The sequence below is a fragment of the Mesoplodon bidens genome, assembly GCF_964165515.1.
Source record: "Mesoplodon bidens genome assembly, chromosome: 8".
Classification (NCBI taxonomy): Eukaryota; Metazoa; Chordata; class Mammalia; order Artiodactyla; family Ziphiidae; genus Mesoplodon; species Mesoplodon bidens.
Window position 1 is genome coordinate 97254319 of NC_138165.1, and position 23379 is coordinate 97277697.

The following is a 23379-nucleotide window of genomic DNA, read 5'->3' on the forward strand; positions in this document are numbered from 1 at the left end:
AAAGAGAAAAGGGGAATATATAGGTTAATATCAATTGGTTATTTATTAAAAATTCAAAATAAAAATAATACAAATTTCTACATTTTACTGAGCCCTGAATAGATGTCACTTCCTAGTAAGGCTTACATACATTGCCTTATTTAATCCTAAGGCTACCCATGGGGTAGGTATCATTATTCTCCTGTTACAGAGGAGAAAACAAAAGCGCTAAAGTTGAGTACCTAGAGCCCATTGTCACATTGTAAATAAAGCTGAGATTAAAATTAAATTCTTATTCCAAAATCCTGGCTCTTCATCACCATTTTCGATTAACAAATAGAATTTAAGGAACTATTTATCAAAATTTACTGCCACCTAATAGGATTTTTTTTCCCACAAATGCAAAGAGAGTTTACGGATTATTTTCAGAAAAATCTACTAATATATTCAGTCCCATAAACACAGCAAGTCAGAAAGGTCACATAGCTAAAAGAGATACTTGAAGTCATTGCAAAATTCAAAAGCCCTTCTTCCTTAGAAATGTTTAAAAATTGGAAATATGATATGAAGACAATATATCTCATAGCATACTTAAATTATGCCCTCTAAAATTGGGCATAAAATAAAGATGCTTACAATCTACACTATTATTCTTCTCTGGCCTGAAAATTCTGGCCAATTTTGTAAGATAGAAATCATAAATAAGAGGTTTAATTTTTTTTCTTAAAAGGAAAAATATATGATTGCTTGCACCTAAAACTCTTAGTTCTCTAGAAAACCTAGAGCATTAACTGAAAACCTATTAGTATTCACAAGGCAGTTCAAGAAAAAGATTGGATACAAGATAAACATAGAAAAATCAATAGCTTTCCTGTAGATCAGTGATAACCAGCTAGAAAATAGAATGGGAAATACTGGGAAAACTCAATAGGTTTTTTCAATCATTATCTGTAGTAGGATTCAACGATCCTTTTGAGGGGGGTAGGGGTTATTTTTAGTATATCTATTTTTTAAAGTTGCAATAATAGTTGTGGTTTTTATAAGGTCAGACATTACTTCTCTTAAGTAAATGACTTTGTTTCTCTAGAAGAAAAGGAAAGATCTGATAATGGTTCAGTACAATTGCTGAAATCATAGTGCAAAATTCTTGCCATATCAAGTACCCATTTAAAAATTACTGAAATAGTTATAGCCACAACATTTTGTAAATGAGGATCCCAGAATCCTTCCTGAAGTTTAGAAGAAAGTATGTACTGGGCTTTGTTTAGCTCAGTACAGTAGCCATTTTTTGTCCTGTGGAGGATAACTTCCTAAAGCAAGACCATTTGGGCCCCTCAGGTGGGGAGTTTCAAACTTTTTAAAAGCTTTTCTTTTTAGTCATGCAAAGACAAGTTCTCATTTTTCCATCAACAGGAGTTCCTTGGTGCAAAATTACCTGCACTTTTATATTGTTTTACTGTAGCCCTGCATTAGGCTAATTGAAAACTCTAGGATAAACAGAGGCAGTTCCTAAAGCAAACACTTTAAAAGAAACCTGAATGTTCAAAATATTACTTTCAGCTGCACATCTTTGCTGGCACCTAGTTAGAGACCAGAGTAATGAAATCTCAATTTCTCCCATTTGTTAATTAGCACCTTTGCATCTTAAGTACTAGAAGTGTTACAGTGTTAATTACCTACAAGTCCGCTCTCAAAAATCAGTGGCTGCTTATGGTTTTTTTTCTAATGCATGGCTTTACACAACCCTTAAAAAGCCAACCTATAAAATAGTCTTCCATGTGCATAGGCTAAATGTTACAAAATGTAGTATTTAACAGCTAAAGGTGAGTTCAAGTCAACTAGTGCCCCTGTATTGATCTCTTATTTCTCCCAACACTTTTCTTCTAATCCTCTCCATAATTACATGAACTGCTAGAGCTTTGCTGAAGCTGTCAATGCCTCTTGCATCCATTTTCAAATGGCCAGCAGAGAAGTTGTCTGGGCACTAGATCAAACCGTCAATGTTCCCTACTCAGGGCAATCGACAATCCTCTTGAAGTCTCCTGGCACATCTGTCAAGAGCCTCCTAGGGTTCTTCAAAACTCTTCCCCCTCAGAAGAGAGCAGGAGGGTGGAGGAAGCAGAAAGGTATTGACCCATTCTTTTAACATGCTAATTGGCCTGGGGGCTGCTTCAGTCAGTGCCAAGCTGGACACTTCAAAAGGAAACTGTTTTTCAAAGTGGAGATGTCTTTTTCAAACACTTAATACTGAAAACAAATGAATCTGAGCATCAAGGTCACAGTGCAATGTGAAGGAGGTTGGCCAAATAGAAATGGGATAGGGATATACACAAAGGTGGCCTTTGCATCAATTCATTGATAGTAACAGAAAGTTTGAAAGATACTTTAAACTTCTACAGCCTGTGTGTCCAACATGAACAATTAAGATATAACCTATTGAGTAGCTTACATTAATCCTTAGGAGAAAAATTAACACTGATATAATTAAACTGATATTAATTAAATTAATGTAAATTTAAATTTACATTAAATTAAATGTAAAATATTAATAACATGTTGATGAATGCTTGGACATCTCCATAAATGGTGAAAATGGGAATAAAATTGTTTGCTTAATTATACCTCTAATTGGCAACACACCATGAAGCCTGGACTGAAAAAAAAAAATGGAGGGTGGGTAAGAGCACCACTATTAAAGGATCTTTGTCTACCGCCTTTGTTATCAGTTTATTATTTCATCCATGAAACACACAGTATAGATAAGACTACAAGACATAATTAAATGTGTAAAGATTGCAAAGTATTGTTAAGTTGGTAAAATTAATTCATCAAATGTGATGATATGCTCAGTTTTCAGGTCATGTATTTCTGGGGATATATTGTTAGCTGTGAATGGTTATTAACGGAAAAAGCTATACAAGAGACAGCAGCTCTGGTAATGAAGAAGCCGCTGTGGAAGGCAAGAGCTGGGAAACTCAGCATCTCAAATCAGGGAAGTTCTTAAGGACAAAAGCCCATGAGAAAAGCACTCCTGACTTAGCTGCATCTTAACTAATCATGAGTTTGGCCCATATTTACCTGCCATGGTATTATGAGAGGAAATCAGTATTCTGTTAACCTCTGACCCCTCGGATCTGCAGCTGACAAAGGACCGATCTGGAGGCCTGGGAGAACCTCGCCAAATGTCAAACAGCAGGGAAGCGATTGTTACGGAGGAAACAGTTGGCTTGGGCGCAGCCAGCTTCATTGGGGCAGACTGCTATTCACAGAAACAAGCCATGAAGAGATAACGCCATAAAATATGAACCAAATGGAACCTTTTTTGCCTTGCTTCTAAATTGTTAGCTTTATGGGACTTCATGCTGAACAGTATGAAAAAAATCCAATTTGCTCTGAAGCGCATTCGTCTAACATCCTAATTATTGTTTACATTGCCATTTGCCTTCTATTAAGAATTGAATAATTACCCAGCACTTCATAGTTTAAAAATACAAGCAAACAGGATTATCTGGGTAATTAAGAAACTGTACCATAGCTTTGTACTGCTGTGGAAAATATCTGTACACGTAGGGGAAATGATAATTATCAATCAACTTACTTCAAATGGTATTTTCAGGATTTTGAGCAATTGGAGATCTGTAACTTATTAAGAAGAGGTTAGTAAGATCACCTTTGAGAAGTGTGGGTCTGTTTAAATCCATTCTTCGAAACAAGAGCCAGATAAGCAGCTGAATTTTCTCATCCGCTAATGACACGAGAGAATATACCAAGTACAGAGCCTTCTGCTGTTCTTTAATCCTAATAATCCATCCCAAATGGACTTTGAACAGCATCATCAAATTTTGTCAGGCCATGTGGAGCTGAACCAAAGCTCTTCTACATTTAGATGTTGTTTTAGCTGACCCAGCCCTTCCACCTAATTACACTGCAAAGTCTGGCTATTCTGCCCTGTGAATCAGTTCGAACTCAAAACTAATTGAACTTCAAAAACATTTCATGCCCAATCCTCTTCTTCTAGTTTATAGAATACATATGATCACGGCCTTCTGAAGACAGTGCTGTTTTCAAGCAGAAAGTGAAGTTTGTTGGGTTAACTATAAGTGTGCTCGCATTACCATTCTAAAGGAATAAAGCAAAGGTTAAGTAAATTTGGAGACACTGGGTGGGGTGGGAAGACAGGAATTCAAAAGGCAACATTCAACCCAAAGCGAATATACATATAGAATAGGAACAGAATTATAGTCACTATGCCTTTGAAAGAAATTTATCTCGGACGTAAGTGAAAATAAGAGATTTTAATCATGATTCTAGATATGAAGACGGTTGTGTTCATTCATAGATTGAAGGACACTAACACAATGAAAATACCCATGGTGATTTGTACATTATATGCTTTCAGTATCTATTTGTTGAATGAGTGAATAGGTTCCAGCCCACTAGTGACCTAAAGCCTCTTTTTGGAATTGCCTGAGATCTTAACAAATCTTTCTCCAAGAATTTTATCTTTTACTTGACAATTTTTTAAGACCTTTGTTGGGCCACTTCTAAACATTCCTAGCATAATCTGAATAGTGCCATCTCCTCCCTCCTCAGAAAGAACAGCAAGATTCCAGCTGAAACTGTCACTAAACAGGCAAGCCAAGGGATTCACCAAGACTAGGTTCCTTTCCAAAGGTCACAATAAAATGAGCAGCGGGACCGTGGGTTGTTTTGCATGGGGCAAGGGGCCCGGGGAGTGACAACCAGCCACACTGGGTCGAGGGGAGCGGGGAGGGTGCGGAGTTGTGTACAAAAAGGGCCCTGTGCAAATACCCCACTCTCCGCCTACACCCCCAATCTCTGAAAGCATTCAAATCAAAACCGAATTAATTTGCATGGTGTCTAAATCATTGGGTTCTGCATAAACAGAAGGAGATTTTGGCTGGAGTTTCCAAAGGAAGCCCTCTAGCCTCTGTGAAAGGGGGAAATGGGTGTGCTGTTTTGCATGAGGGCGCATACAGAATATGCAAATGAGGAATCTGCTGCCTGCAAAAGCAACCCTAGGCAGACAGCTGACGACCCGCATTCACGCAGAAAACGCTCCGTGTCTCCAAAGGGAGTTGTCAGCGGTACCAACCCGATTGTTTCCCCAGAAGCCCAAATAGACTCTGAATATTCATAAAATGTCCATTTAGTCATGGGACTATTAATTACCCTCCAGATCATGGGACCCAGTGACCTCACCTGCTCTCCTCCTCCCAAAACAGCTCAGAGGTACCAGCTGGAAGCGGACACAGTGAGAAAGGTTTTAGGTCCTAAGTGAAAAAGATACAGTCTCTCAGGGTCCAGGGGCCAGCTGAGGCCTTCTTTAATCATTCCTTCTCACAAGCACAGTAAAACTTGAGAGCACTGAGGCATGTTATTGGACACAGATAAACCATTTTTAAAAAGCTAAGCGCTACAAATTGCTGCCTAATTTTATAGAAACATCTAAAGGGTTGAATAAATGCCATTCTTCTAAGCTACCTAAATCTCCCAGATTCTGAAAGTTTCCAGAGCTTTCTTATTTTACTTTAATTTTAAAGTGTCTACAGAAGACAGAAGTGCACTCTCTGTACCTGCCAGAAAACAAAAAGCTGATGGACCAGTGCAGCGGTTCTCAAACTTTTTGGTCTCATGACCCTTTTACACACTCTTTAAAAAACTGGGGATGCCAAAGTGCTTTTGTTTATGTGGGTTAAAGCTACCAATATTTACCATTAGAAACTGAAACTGAGAGGAACTTATCTAAAAGTATCGATAATAAGCCCATTACATGTTAACACAATTAATAGGTTTTAATGAAAAAAATTACTATATTTTCTAAAACAAAATTAGTGAGAAGAGTGACATCGTTAATGCCTGGCTTAACAGGGGACAGCTGGATTCTCATACTTGCTTCTCTATTCAATTTGATGAGATGAGCTATCACGTATCAGCCTCTGGAAAACTCCATTCATGAGAAAAGGGGAGGGAAAAGGCGAATGACATATTAGTATTAAAGTTTTGACCTTGCAGACCACATGAAAGGGTCTTGGGGAACCCAGCTGGAACACACTTTGAGAATCACTGCAGTAGGCTGGAGAACAGAAGATTTGATCAATGCAGATAAGAACAGCCATTTCATACCATCCCCTACCCTTGCATATGTCACCACTGCCCTCACCTCCCCCCCCAAAAAATCTACTTCAAACCCTAAACCGGTTTCCATTGTTGGACAGACAATGACCTAATAGGCCATACTGTCACCATATTTCTATCGAACAACAATAATATTTTCCACTTCATTAGTGCTTAATCATTCTAGGCACTGTGCTAAACCCTTTGTACATGCATGCTGATATGTATGTGTCATACATAATAACATACCATTGTCAGCAGTTTGCAGATGTAAACTTGAGGTTAGGGAGGTTAAGTTAGTGACCATGATTGCACACCTGGTTAAGCAGCACACCTAGAAACTAAACTCAAGTCTCAAACTTCAAAGGCAGGTCTTAGCCATTTTGTACTAATAACTATGTTAACTCATGGGCTGCAGAGATTTTTGAACATTCAGACCATAGAGATGGTTCATAAACATGATGAAAATAGTTAAGACCCAACTGAAGTAGGAATTACAAAAAAGGACCTCATTAATATGTTACTCACATGCAAAGATTCTGATATATCATGTTGACTCCATGAAACATTACTCCACCAAATAAATGTTTAATATGAAACAGGCCACAATACCTTATGCATTTATTTATTCATTCATTCAATGAACATTTAATGAGACTCCACTATGTTCCTTAACTGTCAGTGGTCTTACTTGTCTGGTTATCCTAGACTGACCTCCTCCACATACATGCTCATAGTCAAGAAGTTTTACTAAATTCACTTGTCCAAGATAAAGCCAGAAAAATAACAAACAAAGCAAAGTTAATCCAATTTTTTTTAAGTGCACATGTATGATTTACAAATTAAAGTGTTCGTTTAAAAATATTACCAGTAAAAACTAAGACACCCTAACTATCAACCAACAAGGGAAAAAGTTAAAGTATGATATATTCATACTACAGAATATTAATTATCAATTATGAAGGATGAAAAAAAGTTATATTCTCTAATATGGAATGATATCCATGACAAACAGTCAAGCATCTTAAAAACAAGATGACAAGAAGATGATTCCATTTCTGTAATTTTTTAAAATACATGAATATAGATATATTTGCATTATCTGCCAGATCATAAAGACTGGTAACTCAGAAATAAGTTGGAGTAAGAGTTTGAAGCATACAGTTCTTTGGTAATGTTAAATTCATTAATTAAATGTAAAAAAAAATTGCCCCCCAAAAACCTAAGTATTAAAATTCAATGATGTGAAAGTTAAACACGTATCATGACCACCTCTGTTTCGCGCTGTAGTAACTGAAAAGCCATTTAATCTGTCTTTCTCCTAAAGACTCAAGTCTTAACAGAATAATTATGTCTTAATTCATTTTTGAAAAGTACAAGGAAGTTCAGTCAGATTAAAATAAATCATCAAATCTTAAATATCGGATTCAAAAATCCCTGAGATAATTCCTACATGGTGCTTTGGTAAATCCAAAATAGAGACCATTGCCTGATTCACACTCACAAAAGAAGCCCGGTCACACGTAGAAGGGAAAATAAAAAGGATAACGGAGAAAGGACAATAATTAAACCCTGCTCTTCTCAGAGGTAAAGATCATGTCTTTCAATGATCACAGCCATGCTTCAAAGCCAGAGATAAAAGCAGCCATGTGACTTAAGCAATTGATTCTTAAAGACATGATTCAAAGGTAGAAGAAAAATTTCAGAAGTGGAAAGGATATAACAGTATCTCTCTGAACTATATTTTAAATGCTTTCTTTCCAGTACTGTGTTCTCCTACGGTCCTTCTATAATATATTAGGAAAACAAAGTAATAATTTTTGTTTAATCACAGCCCTCTCCCTCTTTTCAGAGCACAGATATGAAATATTTCTATTTTACAGCCATCAAAGCATTTCTATATCATTCTTTCTCAAAAGAGCTTTTAATAAGATACCTTTTGCTGATATGAAGGCATCATATATGTAATGATAGATAATATAGGTCCTAGATATATAGGACCCCAACAATTTACAGCAAAATTATGTATTTATGTAAGGTTTAATTCCTACCTAGCTTAATTTTGTCACAGCTATTATTTGCGATTATTTGGCCGTAAGTGACTCCATAAGAATGTTTCCGTTTCATTAGTATTATTTTTATACATGCTCTCTGAAAATATTGCTTATTAATCTTTCACAAAGAGTAAATCTGTGACTTCCCTTTCACTGTTCAGCTCTTTAATTAAGCAAAAAATAAGTTAATAAAGAATCTTTTCCTCTTCCTCCTGCTTAATATTTCTGAGGTAATAAAAAACCCTGTAAAACATCTGGAACATTCCCTCCTGGGGGGGGGGGTATGTGTAGGGGGAGGGGGGACATGTCTGAGGAGGATTTTGTTTCCTTTTTCCTACTAACCAGCACAGTTACTTATCCGCTGCACCCAATCAAACTACTGCTAACACCAGCCAGACATTCTCCTGGAGAAGACAAATGAGTGGCTTACACTCTTTTTTGTCCTGCTGAGACTGAGCCAGATCATTCCAGAAAATGGTATTCAAGAGCAGCATGAACTTGCAGCTGCCGCAGAAGGCATGCCCGCCCTCACCCGGCCGCTCTTGACACTTTGGACGCGGCTACTCACCTCCGTCTGCATTTGCATGTACTGGTTGGAGGTAAGAACTCCAAGAGGAAGTGTAGTCCTGTCCCCAAGGTCCCTTGAGGACTCCGGCTGATGACCAGGGTTATATTCAAACAACAGCACACCCCAGGCCCCCACCCGCCCTGGCCATTTTTGCCCAAGGATCTTTTGTCAAACATTTAAGATCTTAATCAATCTTCACTCTGACCTCCCAGACCCCAAGGAAGATGGATGAGGAAGTAGGTGACCTTTCACCTGTTCTTCTATTTGTCCTGCCACAGCAGACTCATTGAAAAGACAATTGGGGAGGAACCTGCTGCCAGAGTTCTGAAGACTTGCCCATTCTCCTTTATATCCTTTCTTAAGCTCCCTTTACGCCCTGGTCTTTCTTATCCCACTTCCAAATCACTTTTCTTTCACTCAGAAGAAAGTTCTCTTTCCTGTAGGGGAGGAAAAAAAAATGACACTCTCCAAATATCATTTTCAAATGAATGTTATTCTTTGTTAGGGCAAAGGCAATGCTTCCTATCTTTGTCCTTGACTTCTAAGAGCGGTTGTAAGATGGACTTCCCTTTTACCATTTTAACTCGACACCCTTAAAATTCAACAGTTATGACCTTGGTAAGAGCTGAGTGATAAAGGAAACGTTAGCATTAACATCAGATTAATGCTTTATGATCTAAAAGGTGATTTTTACTAATTTTACATCACTATGTCCTCATAGCAAGTCTCTAAGCTAAGTACAATTATTATCAACCCATTTTATAGATGAACAAACCAAGGCTCAGAGGGCTTAAGAAACATGCTCAAGGTCTTTCAGCTAAGTGACCAAACTGAGACACATTTACTTGTGTCGATGTTCTTTCTGCTCTTCCTAGATAATCCTGATACTCCAGTAATGATGGCATGGATGGAGGAAACCATTTTCATTACTCTTAAGATGTTTACAGTCTTGAGTTATCCCTAAAAATTCTCACTCAAATTTGGAATTTTAGAATTCTTGTCATTCAAGTTTTTTCTTCCTCCCTAAATTCATCAGAGATTCTTACCTGGTAGTCTTAAATACAAGCAAAGTGCAAGGTTTTGTGCAAAAAGTGTCTTCTTGAAAGATTTAATCATTTTACAAGTAGCAAAGAAAACACCTGGGTAGCAAGAGTGCAGAGAACAAAGATTCTCAAAAATAGCTTAATCAACCTTCCCCTTCCATTAAATATCTCGCTTTGTGTTAGGAACAGTTTGCTCAGAAATGGACTGGACCTAAAACATGAAGCCTCACCCTTTCCATGGACCACATGATGAGGAACTGGATTCCCAAGGTTATTTCCATAAAGCCAACCACTACCATGTTCAATTGCCTTTACATTCACTTCCCCCTCCATCTTTTTCTCTTTTCCTTCTAATTTGGGTTGTAAAAATGTCAAGGAGTCTCACAGTGCAGCAATGTATGAGTTACTGGGCTCTGTGACAATTGGAAATCAATGACGTTAGATACAGAGAAATGTACTAATGCCAGAAGCATGAACATTTGAGCAAGAAATGGAAGACAATGTATGTGTGTGTGTTTTAAAATATATATAAGAATCTTGAAATGTAAAGATGTTCAAGTCCTGTCTTACAAAAACCAAAAAGGCAGAATAATTTACTCTAAAATGTGATGCAATGTCACTGCCCTATTCGTTTCACTCTTCCTGCTATGATGATTGTAATTTCAGTGCCAGTAACAATGCACTCACATATTTTCTAATGTTAATACCAGAATCTACTTCAGGGTTTCCATTTGGTACAGCTTACCTAGTAGTTGCCAAGTCAAGAGTTAACAAAATGGCAAGAAATCAACCTTTGTAAAAACAAAACAAAACAAAAAAACCCTTGAAATTCCAACCTTTAGATTTTCAAGTTCACAAGTTTACCTTTTGACTCTAGGTCAACAGAAAAGTTTGCCAGCCTTTATTCTGTTTTACTTTTCAATGCAATTAAAACACAGTCATTGTTAGCTATGCCTAGAAATAACTATAGCAGATCAAGAATGACACTTATGAACTCTGAAAGGAGAAATGCATAACTCTATGACACCAAACTACCCCAAATGCAACTTTCTTTAGGTTATAACTGTTGATTTCCAATCAGTCAAGTGGATTGCTCCATAGTTAATCCCACCCTGTCATTAAGATGGTTGAAATGCCAGACAAATTGTTTGGCAGTCAGTTATTTCGGGCTCTTTAATCGCCAAATCAGATGAACCATGTGGCAATGTAGTCTACAGTTCAACAATCACCCTGAGAAAAGATTAATCTGATCTGTTCCAGAGATGGGACCAAGAGTTACACGCTTTAGTAGTAACCATAATAAGACTGGCAGCAGCAGACTATTAATAACCACTGAAAATAAATACCAAGCAAAAATACAAATCTTGGAATGACTGCTTTTTTTTTAAGCCTTAATCCACACATGGCATGAGCAATCCATATAAATACGGATTACTCCCAGCCCTTCCTCAAACACAAAGCTGCTATAAAGAAAACAAGTTTGCAAACTCCCCAGAAAGACGAAATAAGGGAAGAGGGAATTGCAGACACAGAACTTTAGGTGAGAGGAAAAAAAAAAAGTCACCTTAGTAATATGATAAACAGTAATTAACATGATTTAAAAAATCTGGATTTCTTCAGAAACTCAATAATCAAAATGGATTACAATTTACTATTGCCTCTGACCACAGATCGAATAAGAAGACTTTTCCTAGCTCTTTATCACATCCTCAGGGAAATCAAGAGGTCTTTCATCAAGATTCATTTCACTTGGAAACCCTATCAATGGGCGCTCAGTGGAACATAAGGCACTTGAAACCTTGTCACTCCACTTTGCTGGGCCATGTCTACACTGGTCCACAAGGCAGGAAAAACTGGACTTTCCTCGCACAGCTCAATTTTAATCAGCAGGAGAAAACTGGAACAACAAATCCTAATTCCACATGTAAATCATTCATGTACACATCCATACGAGGAGAGATGTTTACGGACAGGAGAACCATGGCTCGAAAATGTGTCGGCCCTCTTTAAGTAAGGATCAATCAAGGCCTTTCTTCAGCTTGTTCATTTACATTTCAGAGGGCACATCAAGCCGGTTCAGATCTAAGTGCCCGTTAGCAAATGTGTTTGGCCTTCTGCTGATTACAGCAGCATCATTTATTTTGTCAGTATTAGAATCGTCTTAGCTTTGCCACCTGGAGCTGTAGCACTTACTCATTAGACCCCTCTGTCCCACCACATCCCACAGGGGCTGCTAATTACTGGCTTTACTCCATTTAGTCTCATCTCTGATTTAATTATGTGCACTAAGCCCTAATGAAAAGTACAAGATGGCTCTCCTTACCTTGGCATTCTCCATTCCGCTCTTCATGCCCGGCATGGCATAGGCAGTTGCCAATGGGTACCAGCCATTCACCATCTGCCCCGCAGTACATTTTTGGCACATCCTTCTCTTCTGAGTTGTTGACACAGGAGCCTCGAACTTCCACCAGGGAAGACGTATCGGCGCCTGTGATGGTGTCTGGAAACTGAGCCAGATTGCGAACGGTGAGCGGACACTTCTTGTAGAACACTCGGACCGAAACCAAGGCGATGCAGGCCCCTACATCCTGAAACGCCAGATAGAACCCCTTTTTGCTCAATGGCCCTACATCCCGGATTTCCGTGTTCAGCTTCATGATTCGGTCGCCAATGTCCACTTGGGTGAAGCTCTCGTCGGCGGCGATGGTGTCAATTTTGGCAAACTGGCTCTCTCGGATAAAACGCTCCTTGTCGTTGTCTGATTCATAGTAGTACAGGTTAAACGTCTCCTTGCAAGTGCCCATGACACCCGGAAGACTGTTGCAGTCCCTCAAGGTGAACTTGATCTCAATGTACACCCTCTGAGCCCCTTCTCGGGTGATCCAATCAGTTCGCAGCCAATTATTCTGGCTGGGCTCCATCACGTTGCACACTTGGTAGGTTCGGATTGGCGTATTTTTTTCATCCATGATACTCACTTCCTCCCACTGCAAAGATCCAAAGGAAATGCATCGATTACAAAAATTTCATCATACCGTGACTTATCAGTTCTATTTTACCCTCATAGGACAGTGATGATTTTTGTTGCAATAAGAAAGAAAGCTACCTAGCACTAATTCCTCACCAAGATGATATTATATTGGGAAAGTATTTTAATTTTCACTCTTTTGCCTCAGATCCAGAGGTTTTGCTGGATGGATTGCTTTTGAGTTCTCAGCAGTTCCTCATCCGTGGTGGTCTAACAACCTCAAATTCACCTATTACAACTGCTACAATTTCAAGTGACAACAGTTCAAACTTACTCATAAATGAATAGACTAGGATGTGTATTGTTTCAACAACTGAGCAGAGACCTGCAAATTAAGAGCAGGAAGTGCAGAGTCTGCCAAAGGAAGACAATTATCAGTCAATTAGTGGTGCTCCTGTCAGAACTTTGCTCTCTAATACCTAAAAAAAAAGTCTTTTTTTTTTTGTTTTTTTTTTGGCGATGTCACTACTCTTTAAAGGGGTAAAGAAAATCTCACCATTCTGGTTTTGGTAAGCCTGGGAAGATAGAGAGTAAACTTTATGGTCAGATTTCTCAAATACACTGTCATTTATAATGGTAGAACACTTTTCAAAAAGATGTATTCAGTCAAAAAGTGTGTATACTGTTCTTATTTTTAAAACAAAGTAAACACGAATGCACACGTGCATTGCTTCTAAATAGTCTGTGGATATTGAGAATAAAATAGTAAGTGGTATTTATGAGTGAAAGCCCAAGAAAATTAAAGAAGGATAGTAGGGTTTTCTTTCAATCTACTTCTTAACATAGAGATTCTCATAGTGGGATAATCTGAGTTCAGCAAATTTCACTGTGACTAGCGTTGTAGTTTCATTCTCGCTGTGGCTTTTAAAATAATCCTAAAAGCAGCAAGATAATTTGGGGCTCCTACCAGACTGATAGGCAGCCTCCAATTCTTCATTAATATCTACAGTAATGCCTTTATATAGATCTGGTATAAATCAGCTTAAGTATCTAACACATGAATATAATTAGAAGAAAAAAGATAGTTTAAAAAAATTCGTATTCTATAATAGCTATATTTAAAGCTCCATTCAAGCCAATGAAGTACATAGAATCATAACATATCTTTTAACAGGTTTCCCATCTGTGCATTGGAAAACTATTAATGGATGGAAATGTTACTATGTGAAGGGCCATAATGCATAAAATTCTGTATCCCTTTCATCTGCCACCATTATGAAAGTTTTAGAACTGGGAGAGTTAAGTGCCCTGTGGTGATTAAAATTTCTTTTTATCCACTAAGCAATAAATCACCAGTAATTTACTTATTTGGGGGAAATTCATGTAAATCCGAAAATAGATCCCCACCTTCAAAAAAAACCTACTCAGCATGCTTCTCATCTCAGAACAAAGGAAATATGGAAAAACACATTTATCAATGTAAATGAAAGCACATAGGGATATCTCCACAGTTCATACACATAATTCAGGTCTAATTCGAATTTTCCAGCCCGAACTTAACTGTCTAAACACATTGATCAATTCAGCAGAACAATGACAAATCTCCCCTTAGTTTTGCATTTTACAATCTGTGTCAGAAACTCAGTATACTCCTTTAAATGAACACTGAAAAGAAATTAGGTTTTTGCTACAATGTTGCTATCAGAAACCATCATTTTCCATTATTTTCATGTTCTGCTTAGCTGTTCTGATAGAAAAATGAAAGAACAGTGACTACAGTTCATTTTTGACCCGGTGGTGTTGTCAAATAAGGTTTCTTTTTCTTTTTAAAAATAACAACAACAAACAAATAAATGTCATTATTGGTCAAAATTATAATCTCAAATTTCCAGCCAAGAAAGATGTGAACTGTTCTAACAATAAGTAGAGATTTCAGAATAATCAAAAGATTCAAATATGCTTTTACACTCAGAAAGACTTCTTTAAAGCCAATCCACCCCCTACTTGTTAGATATCCAATTTACCCCTTCATTCTAGGCCCAAAGTCTTCTTTATTACAAAATCTAGAAATTAATTAAACTTTATAATTTGGCACATAATTTCTCAATGGCTACTATGTATTTTGGAAGGAGTAATTCTATTATACACAAATAAAATTTCATTTCTTATGTTTCATAACAATATTTAAAACATTACACGCATGGTATTTAAGGAAAAGGAAGGAGTACATTCTATATTCAGAAGTCCACATTCTGCCCATAAAAGGTTCTGGGTTGTGTACAGTCAGCTATGCACAGTATTTTTTTTTTTTTTTTAAGGGACATGGAGACAACCAAAAGAAGTTTTGTGTCTAGAAAAAGTGACCAGGTGCTCTTTCAACAGTTCTCTGGGAGCTGGGGTGGGGGGAGGGAGATGTCTGTAGCATATTAAGTTGCAATAAAAGCTTCCCAGAAACTAGATAGACCATGAACTGTACTTGAAAATGTGTTACTCCTTGCTTTTCAATAGGTCACATGTATATTTAGTGTAACAAGTCAGGTCCCAAATCATACTAGATGTATCTTCTCTTCAAACTTGGGAACAGCCAGTAAGAAAAATAAGGCTCATTAATTTTTTTAATGCAAGTACTGATACCTTCCATCCTCAGTTTTGCCAGCAGTTCTAATACATTCAGCCTACAGAGCAATACCTCTGGTGTAGCATGGGAAAGCCTCCTTGAATCAGTGACCTTTCCAGGGTATAGGATTAACAAGAGTCTGACTCTCACAAGATAAAGCTGTACCTTTCTTCACATTCAAAGGATGAGGGCAATTGCCTGCAATCAGCGGTGAATACAGCCTGTCTACACTGCCAGAGGCCTGCCAATCATTCTCCCTCCCTTTAAAAAAAAATGGTTTTGAGGGCAGACTAGAATTTTTCAGCAGAGTCCCAACCAACTTCAGTCAAATTCAGGCAGAAAAACAGGAAGGCAGGACAATCTCCATTTTATTTCAAATGGATGACAAGACTTGCTTTGGAAAAAGCCTAAAATTTTCCATTCTTGCCTTGTCTTATTTTTGAAGCCCATCTTCTATAACAGTTTCTGTGAATCTTTATTTTTTTCAATCCTTTATTGTTTATTCAATGGCCAGGTGTGAAGCGCCATACTGGGTGCTGGCATTACAGTTTTTGCCTGATGAAGACTCCTAATCTTTCACCCCCCATTGCTTTTAATCAAATGACTCAGTCATAGACTATCAAGCATGTAAAGGTAGGATGATATGCTTAATTTTTAAAGGATTTGAGAGTTTCAATTTGGCAGATGCCAGAGTTACACATTGTACTGATTTCTTTCCAAAGCTGATTCATTCTGACTTATTATTAAGGGGGGAGGATGGGGTAGGAGAATGTGGCTATTGACCTAATTCTATTCTCATGGCAAATTCAAGAAGAAATGAACAGTGATGCACTCTCATACTCTATAATCCAGCCTCCCCAATCCCCAAAGATCCAAGATTCCAAATACTTTAACTTTCACATTTAGTAACAACAATGCCAAACTTGGGGCTTTTCTTCTTTTTTTCTGCATAGATATTGCCCTTGGTACAAGTTCGTAAGGCTTTCTCTCAGCGTGCAAGTGAAAAGCAGCTGATTTAAGATTGTCATAGCAAGTTACAGAGCCCCCCGCTGCTCACACACAGAACTAAACCTGCTCCTGGTACAATTAGAAATGTTCTCTCCCTGGTATTTTTATTTATTCATTTTCCTCCTCTGGAAATAGAACAATTGCCCTAAAATTAACCCTGTCAGGACTTCATGGCTATCACAGCAATAGGCATAAATACTAATTTGGTCCCCAGATCGCATTTCTTGTTGGTGTTTTAGTCTTAAACAGGCATCTAAGGCAATGCCTCCACCAATCTCCTAGTTTTTTTTTTTTTTTTTTTTTTTTTTTTTTTTTTTTTTTCTTTTTGCGGTATGCGGGCCTCTCACTGTCGTGGCCTCTCCCGTTGCGGAGCACAGGCTCCGGATGCGCAGGCCCAGCGGCCATGGCTCACGGGCCCAGCCGCTCCGCGGCATATGGGATCCTCCCGGACCGGGGCACGAACCCGTATCCCCTGCATCGGCAGGCGGACTCTCAACCACTGCGCCACCAGGGAGGCCCCGATCTCCTAGTTTTGAAACCCCTTTTTGCCCTTTTGGATTCCAGTTCTTCCATGACAGAGCTATCCAAAGGGAGTATAGGATTTCTCCAACAAAGCGTAATTCACTTCATAGGCCATAGCGGAAATCTGACCCCCGGCCACAATCAACAAGAATCACGCCATTAGGACTCTCAGAAAGTTGCTAATCACTCCTTTTTACCCTGTGGATCAGAGAGCAATTCGGAACTTACCCCTCCTTCCAGAGGGCTTGCTATCCACCCAAGTTCTCCCTGAACAGATCTGGAATCCAGTAAAGTAACTGCAAAAAAACAAAGAAAAATAGATTAATTTCCAATTGCAAAAAGCCAATACTACAAAAAAACCATTTGCCTGAGCGTTTCCATATGTGCCGAGGGTGTGCATATCCAACTCTGATCAAAACCTAAACCCGGTCTCACTTATGTAAATAATCATTACTCACTCGATCTTCTCCCCTCTTTAAATCTGCAGGTTCTTATTTATTTAACTTGCTTAGCATTTAAAATTCCATCCCAGGACTCAGTTGATTCTTTTTCTAAAAAGGATGAATTGAGAATCTCAAGTACAATTCAAAAAATAAATATATCTATGTAGGGCAGTTACACTCCCAAGCAAAATCTGCATTCATCTCTGTCTGGTATCTACTAGAGTTATTTGTTTTTGCAAGTTTCAGATGACCGCATAACTCATCATCATGGTGACAGAGCCACAAGTGAATTCTATCAGAGAGTATTCAAAAGGGTCATGAAAAGGCTGTCTCCCCTACCATTTTTTTTTCCTCCACCACCAAATAAATAGGCCCTGGATGTGGTATCCGCTGCTTTTTTAAATATCAAAGTTTCAGAGGGGGAAATGGCAGACGTGTGGAATTAGAATGCAAATACACTTAAGTATTCTCTTTGGCCTTTTTGAAGACAATCGGAGACTTCTTCCCCCAAGAGGAAATCACTGGTTTAAATTTTAGTTATGGAGGACTGCCTAATAGATTTAGTATGCTTGTGCTACACCTAAGAGTATGCATCCAAGCTTGTGGGGACCGGGAGGGCGGCTATGCAGCGGTCGCACCCCGCCCGCGCTGGAACAGTCCTAGGCACCGAGAACACTGAAAACGACGCAATGAATTCCTAAACTCTCCACATTGTCTTTCCCACCGAGATCTGCAGGCCTGGGGGTCGAAAGGCCCATCTCAAAGGAACCACTGGATTATTAATTTGATCAGGGAGGCTGGCTCTTCAGGCTGGGGGAGGGGTGGGAAATGGGAAACCTTCATCCTTGCTCGTGCGCACCCCATCTCTCAGTCTCGTCCCCCGGCCCCTGAATTCTACCCACCTCTCCTCTCATTTCACCCCGACGTCCAAGTAGTTAAAAATGAGCCTCTTTCTCCTGATTTTCCCGAGAAACCTGAATTCCTAGGGTCTGTTAATTATTTTAAAATGTAGAGCCTTCCCTGGGTCGCTCCCGCCCGGAGTTGCGCCCCCCCTTTCTGTCCTCTCGGTCCCTAGAGAAAAGCCCGCTACATCCATTTGGATTTATGTAAGGTGGATTAGGGACACAAAGGGAACAATAAGACCCAATTTACAAAAAAAGGAAGGGAGTAGAAAGGGAGGGTAAAAGGGAGAAAAGAAAACGTGATGGGAATAAAAAGCAACAAAATGAATTAATTTTTAAGGGGGAGGAGGGGTCGGAGAGGGGGTGACCCCCCCTCCTTTCTACATCAGCCTACAGCTCCATCACCGCCTTTTTTGTCTAAGGCTCCCAAGTTTTGCTCCCAAAAGGAAAAACAAGGGGAAAAAAGGAAAAAACATCTCTGCGTTTGGTGCAGAGAGGTCTTGGGGGACGTCCTAACAAGAGTGCGAAGTAGTCAGGAGAACGCGGGATCTACGATCCCGCTCAGAGGAACGACCCCGGGGACCGAGGGGCAGCAGGGACCGAGATGGCCCACGTCGGTAGGAGAGAGGAGATCGAAAGGGTGACAGAGCGCCTCTTTCCTCCCAAGCCTTGTCTGCCGGCAGGTGTGTGAATCTCTGGGAGGTTGCGTCTAGCGAGCTCTTGGTACCGCTTGCCCAGCCAAGGCTAAGTTGGTTTTTGGCTCCCTCCTTCGGAACAGGGAAAATGATAGATTGTACGGGGATGGATGCACGGATCCTGGAGAGATGGACAGACGGATGGATGGATGGATGGATGGATGGGGGAGGGTGGGAAGGTGAAGGAGTCGGCGAGCCAGTTGCGTGCAGACTCGAGCGCGAGCATCGCCGGAACATAAGCGCACACAATCGGGGCACTCGAGCACAGGCACACAATTGTCCGCGTCGACGCGGGCACCCGCGCACCCACAGACACCCATATGCGCGCGCGCGCGCGCATACCCACACGCACACGCAACTCGCCTTTCTCTGAGATCATCAGAAACTAAATGATAAACCCCCACCTCCCCGACACAGACACAGACACACACACACACACACACAGCTCTCCAGCACGTCCAAACAGACGCACATAAAACTGAGCACCCACACTGATCCAGTTGGTCCGGCACGTTCCCTTCAAACTAACCCGGTGTACAGTTCTAGGGGCAAAAAGCTAAAACTCGAGTACGTTCAGCTTGCCGGCGGGTTCCCAAGGTCTGCGGGGTGACATGAGGAGCTTGGTGTCCCCTAGGCCAGCAATCGCACCCCGACGGCGCGGGGGCCCGGCTGGGAGAAAGGTATCTGACGCCGGGTGCTAGCAATCAGGTCACCAGCGACCGGCGAGCGGCGCCACGACCGCTGCGCGGCGGAGGCCCGGCAGCCAGGTCCCGGGAAGCGCAGGGCTCGGGAAACTTTGCAGAAACCAGAGCTTGCAAAGCTTTCGCAAGAACCCGAGAGCACCGCCATACCCTCAAGGAGCTCCAGGCTTCCGTTCCCCCTCGACCTGGGCTGAGTGGGTAAGTGGTGGTAGGAGGAGGTCCACAAAATTTATTTATTTATTTGTTTTCTTGGCGTTGTCTCCCGTGCATCCCCTCGGGGCACCTCGGGCTGCCCTCGCCGGTGGATGCCGATAAACTTTGTCCTTTCGCTACAAACTTGGGCAACCTCGCCACACGCACAGGTCACCGCCCCGAGGCAGGCTGCCTGGCCGCTCCCCGCCTTCCCTTCGCTGTTCCCCCCGCTCCAGACCCCTTTCTCCGGAGTCAAGGCGACCGCTCGCGCCGGGATCCCCCTGCACCCTCCGGCCTCGCGCTCCCGGGGACCATTCACCAGCCGATCTTCGCCTCTGTGTCCCAGACCGCAGAAAGGCCGCCCCGTTCTTACCTTCATTCGCGGGATACACCCTGGAACCGGTGACAGCGTCGCAAATCCCAAACAGAAAGGAAAAGAGGAGGAAATAAAAAATCCCAGCCATGGTTCACCGGTGCTAACGCTGCTCCTGCCGCTTCTATCCCAGTGGAATAAATGCTTAAGTTAGGAGTGCAGCAGGCTGAAGACATTGCCAAGGGGGTGGGCCCGGCCCGTGACGTGAACCCGCCAGTCAGGGGCCCGCAGCCAATAGTAGCGCAGAAGGGGTTGCTTGCTCCGCCCCCGATGAGCAGAGCCCGCCCCTATGCCCCTCCCACTCTGGGCTCGGCTGGGCGCTAGGTCTCCCCGGGATTAAGGGGGCGAGTTCTGCCGCGTCCCTCCCCTGCTGGAATGAGGCAGGGGGTCCCCTGGTCGCATCTCAGCGGTCCAGACCCTGGACGGCGGAAGGAGCTTGGAAAGACTCTGAATTGGTTGGGGGAAGTCCGAGGAAAGGTTGGGAACCCGCTCTTACGCCTCGGGCGGTTTGAGATGGAGGAAAATGCTCTTCTATTTCAATAAAAAAGTATCAAGTTGACCTGCCTCTTTGCTGTTGCTCTTTTCTGAGGGTCGAAGTGTTCGCCTCCCGCGTGCCCCGACTCAGGCTACACGTTCACTCCTGCACGCGGCCGCGGCCACTCTCTGCTACCTGGCCCCTGGCCCCGTTTTGTGTCTTTGTGGTGCACCTCCATATGAAATGCTCTTTGGGGAGAGTTTTGTGGCTTGATTACTGCTTTTTTCCCAGGCTCCCAGCTGCCTGGAGAGCGGTACATAATCAGTCCCGAACGTCGAGTGCAGCCCTCGGCCCGTCTCCAGAGACTGAACGAAAGACTTTCTAGCAGCGGAGAAGCCCCCTCAGGCCCCATTTCCGCGCTCAGCCGTTGAGGGAAAGGCGCTTCCACCTCCCCGGCCCCGGGACAGGACTCCCCACCCCGGCAAGGCGCCCCGAGATGGCCTTGGCTGCCGGGAACCAACTGTGTGTTCCCCGTGGGGAGTCCCTGGAACCGGGCCTAGCAAGTTCGGGGCCCGGGGGTTAGAAGCGAAGAGCTGAAGTGGGAGTGCGGGGACCTGCCGCAAACCCGAGCTCGGGGGCTGCCCGGAGCGGTTGCTGCCGCCCTGCGCTCCCGTCGCTCCCCTGCGCTGGGGACAGCTCTCGCCTCCCCAGGAGACGCTGGTGAGCGACAGGACCCGCAGAAATCCGCGCAGCCGCCCCCGCCGAGGTGCTGCGGGTGTCACTGTGGGCCTCCTGGGGACCCAGGCAGCACTGGTCCCTGGTTTGTCCCCTGATGCCCCGGACGCGGACTCAGCCAACTGAGCGCTGCCCAGAGACCGCAACGCAGCAGGCGGCCCGGGGCCCTGCCCACGACGTGACTCGGTGAATTTCTCCGGACGTTTGAAGACGCCCTGATTCCTGACGAGGCCTCCCTCCTTCCCTCCTCCTCCCAAACCGCCCCTCTTCTGGCTCCCCACGGGGTAGGGACAGGTTTTCCTCCTGGGCCTTGGTCCCAGCGGGAAGGCGACCGCGGAGAGATGGAAGCGCCTTTCCCTCTCCGGCAGCAGCTCATCGTGAACCAACCGCGCCACCTGCCGGCCATAAAAGGGAGTGCGAGGCCCGCGCGGAAGGGCGAGCGGACAAAGACCGCACCACGCAGTCCGCAGAGAGTAGGTGTGTCCGTGGGGTATCTTTTCATCCACCCGCCCCTCTCCGGAGCACCCAGGCCACCCCTGCGGAGTGGTGGCAGGTGGCCGTGGAGAGGGCCCGGGAGTCCTGTCGCACTTCTCGCCAGCTGGATTGCAGAAGACGAAATCAGAAAGCGTTTCAAGGAGAAACTCTTAGTATCCCAGGGGTTGCCTGAGTAGCTGCCATCCCTGAAATAGAAATCCTAGAGAAAGAACGAGGGGTGTAGGGCGGTGTGGAGGAGAGAGCAGATCGCGGCCACGGTTTCAGGTCACTGGCCTCCATAGCACATCGTGTCTACTCCACTTGTGCAAATTCAGACCCGGGCTAATGAGATGGGCAACTTTTACTTGAGCCTGCTTGGCGAGGCGCTGGGCAGTAGCTGTGTGAGTCGGTGGCCTAGAGGGACAGCTTGTGCGGCTCCAGACTTTCTGACTTCTCCGTGAAAGACCTGCTGAAATGTCACAGTCTGAGGAAGTGGATTTCAGTTATTGTAGCTACTGATTTTACACAAGTAAAAAGGGGGAAAGAAATGCACGTGGGGGATATATATGCACGTGTGTGTATAAATTATTTAAAATAACTGCACGAAGTCCTTCTAAGGAATGCATTTCTAGGTTCTTTCATGTGTCTCCCTGAGGTTTATTGAGAAAGGAGATGAATATTGGTCCCTGTCATTCTGTGCACAGACTCAGCGGAGAAAAAGAGCAATCCGAATTAATTTTAAAACGTTTTTAAACAATGGTTGCTGGTTGCCTCTGTGCGAGATTTGAGTGCTGCGTGTATGGGTGGTTGAAATGGGAAATTGACTGGCTACCTCCTTAGAAACAGTAAAATTTCTAAAACATGAACCATCCCCCCCCGCCCCCGGTATATGCACACTGATTATTAAAGTCTTTCTAGCCACAGCTGCCTGAAAGCAAGGCTTCACTTGCTAGGGGACATTCAGTGATGTCCATCCCTTTTTTCTTCCCATTTCCCTTTTCAGGACCCAAAGCAGCCCAATAATCTGGAGACCCAAGAGGCAGGAAATGCTAACTTGGGAAAACTGAACTATAACTTCCTCTTCATAGCATTTCTGGGCTGAAGATCAGAAATGAGCTGTTGAATAGTGAAGTATTTTGGATGAAAGTATACGATAGCTTGGATTTCTGTAGAAACATTCCAATAAAAAAAGAAAAAAAAAAGAAAGGAAAAGAATAAAGGAATAAATAGATAAAACAGAATTGGGAAATTTGGGTATATTTTTAAGTGCCAAATAATAAGACTTGAGAATTCATTATACTATTCTTTCTATGCTTATGTGTGTTCAATGTTTTTCGTAATAAAAGTTATAGTAGAAAAAAACAAGAAATGAGATGCTGAAAATTCCTCTGTCCACTGTGACAACCTAGAGGAAAAGTGTTCTAATCCAACAGACATGATTCCTCCTTAAAAACAGGACAAAAATGAAAAAAAATGATGGTAGTCCTGGTTC

At 42.2% G+C, this 23379-nt stretch overlaps 1 protein-coding gene across 2 annotated transcripts in view; it reads right to left on the reverse strand.

The window, feature by feature from the left end:
* Positions 1–20325, reverse strand: part of EPHA4 (EPH receptor A4) — a gene marked incomplete at its 3' end in the record, with an annotated part of 146956 nt that extends 126631 nt beyond the window's left edge. For both annotated transcript variants that reach the window (XM_081243311.1, XM_081243312.1), the window contains exons 1-3: positions 20204–20325; positions 17126–17193; positions 12106–12769 (exon numbers count right to left, since the gene is read on the reverse strand). In XM_081243311.1, coding sequence (XP_081099437.1) covers positions 12106–12769; positions 17126–17193; positions 20204–20294 — 823 coding nt within the window. In that variant the 5' untranslated portion in view covers positions 20295–20325. The remainder of the gene's footprint in view (positions 1–12105; positions 12770–17125; positions 17194–20203) is intronic.
* Positions 20326–23379: the final 3054 nt, after the last annotated feature.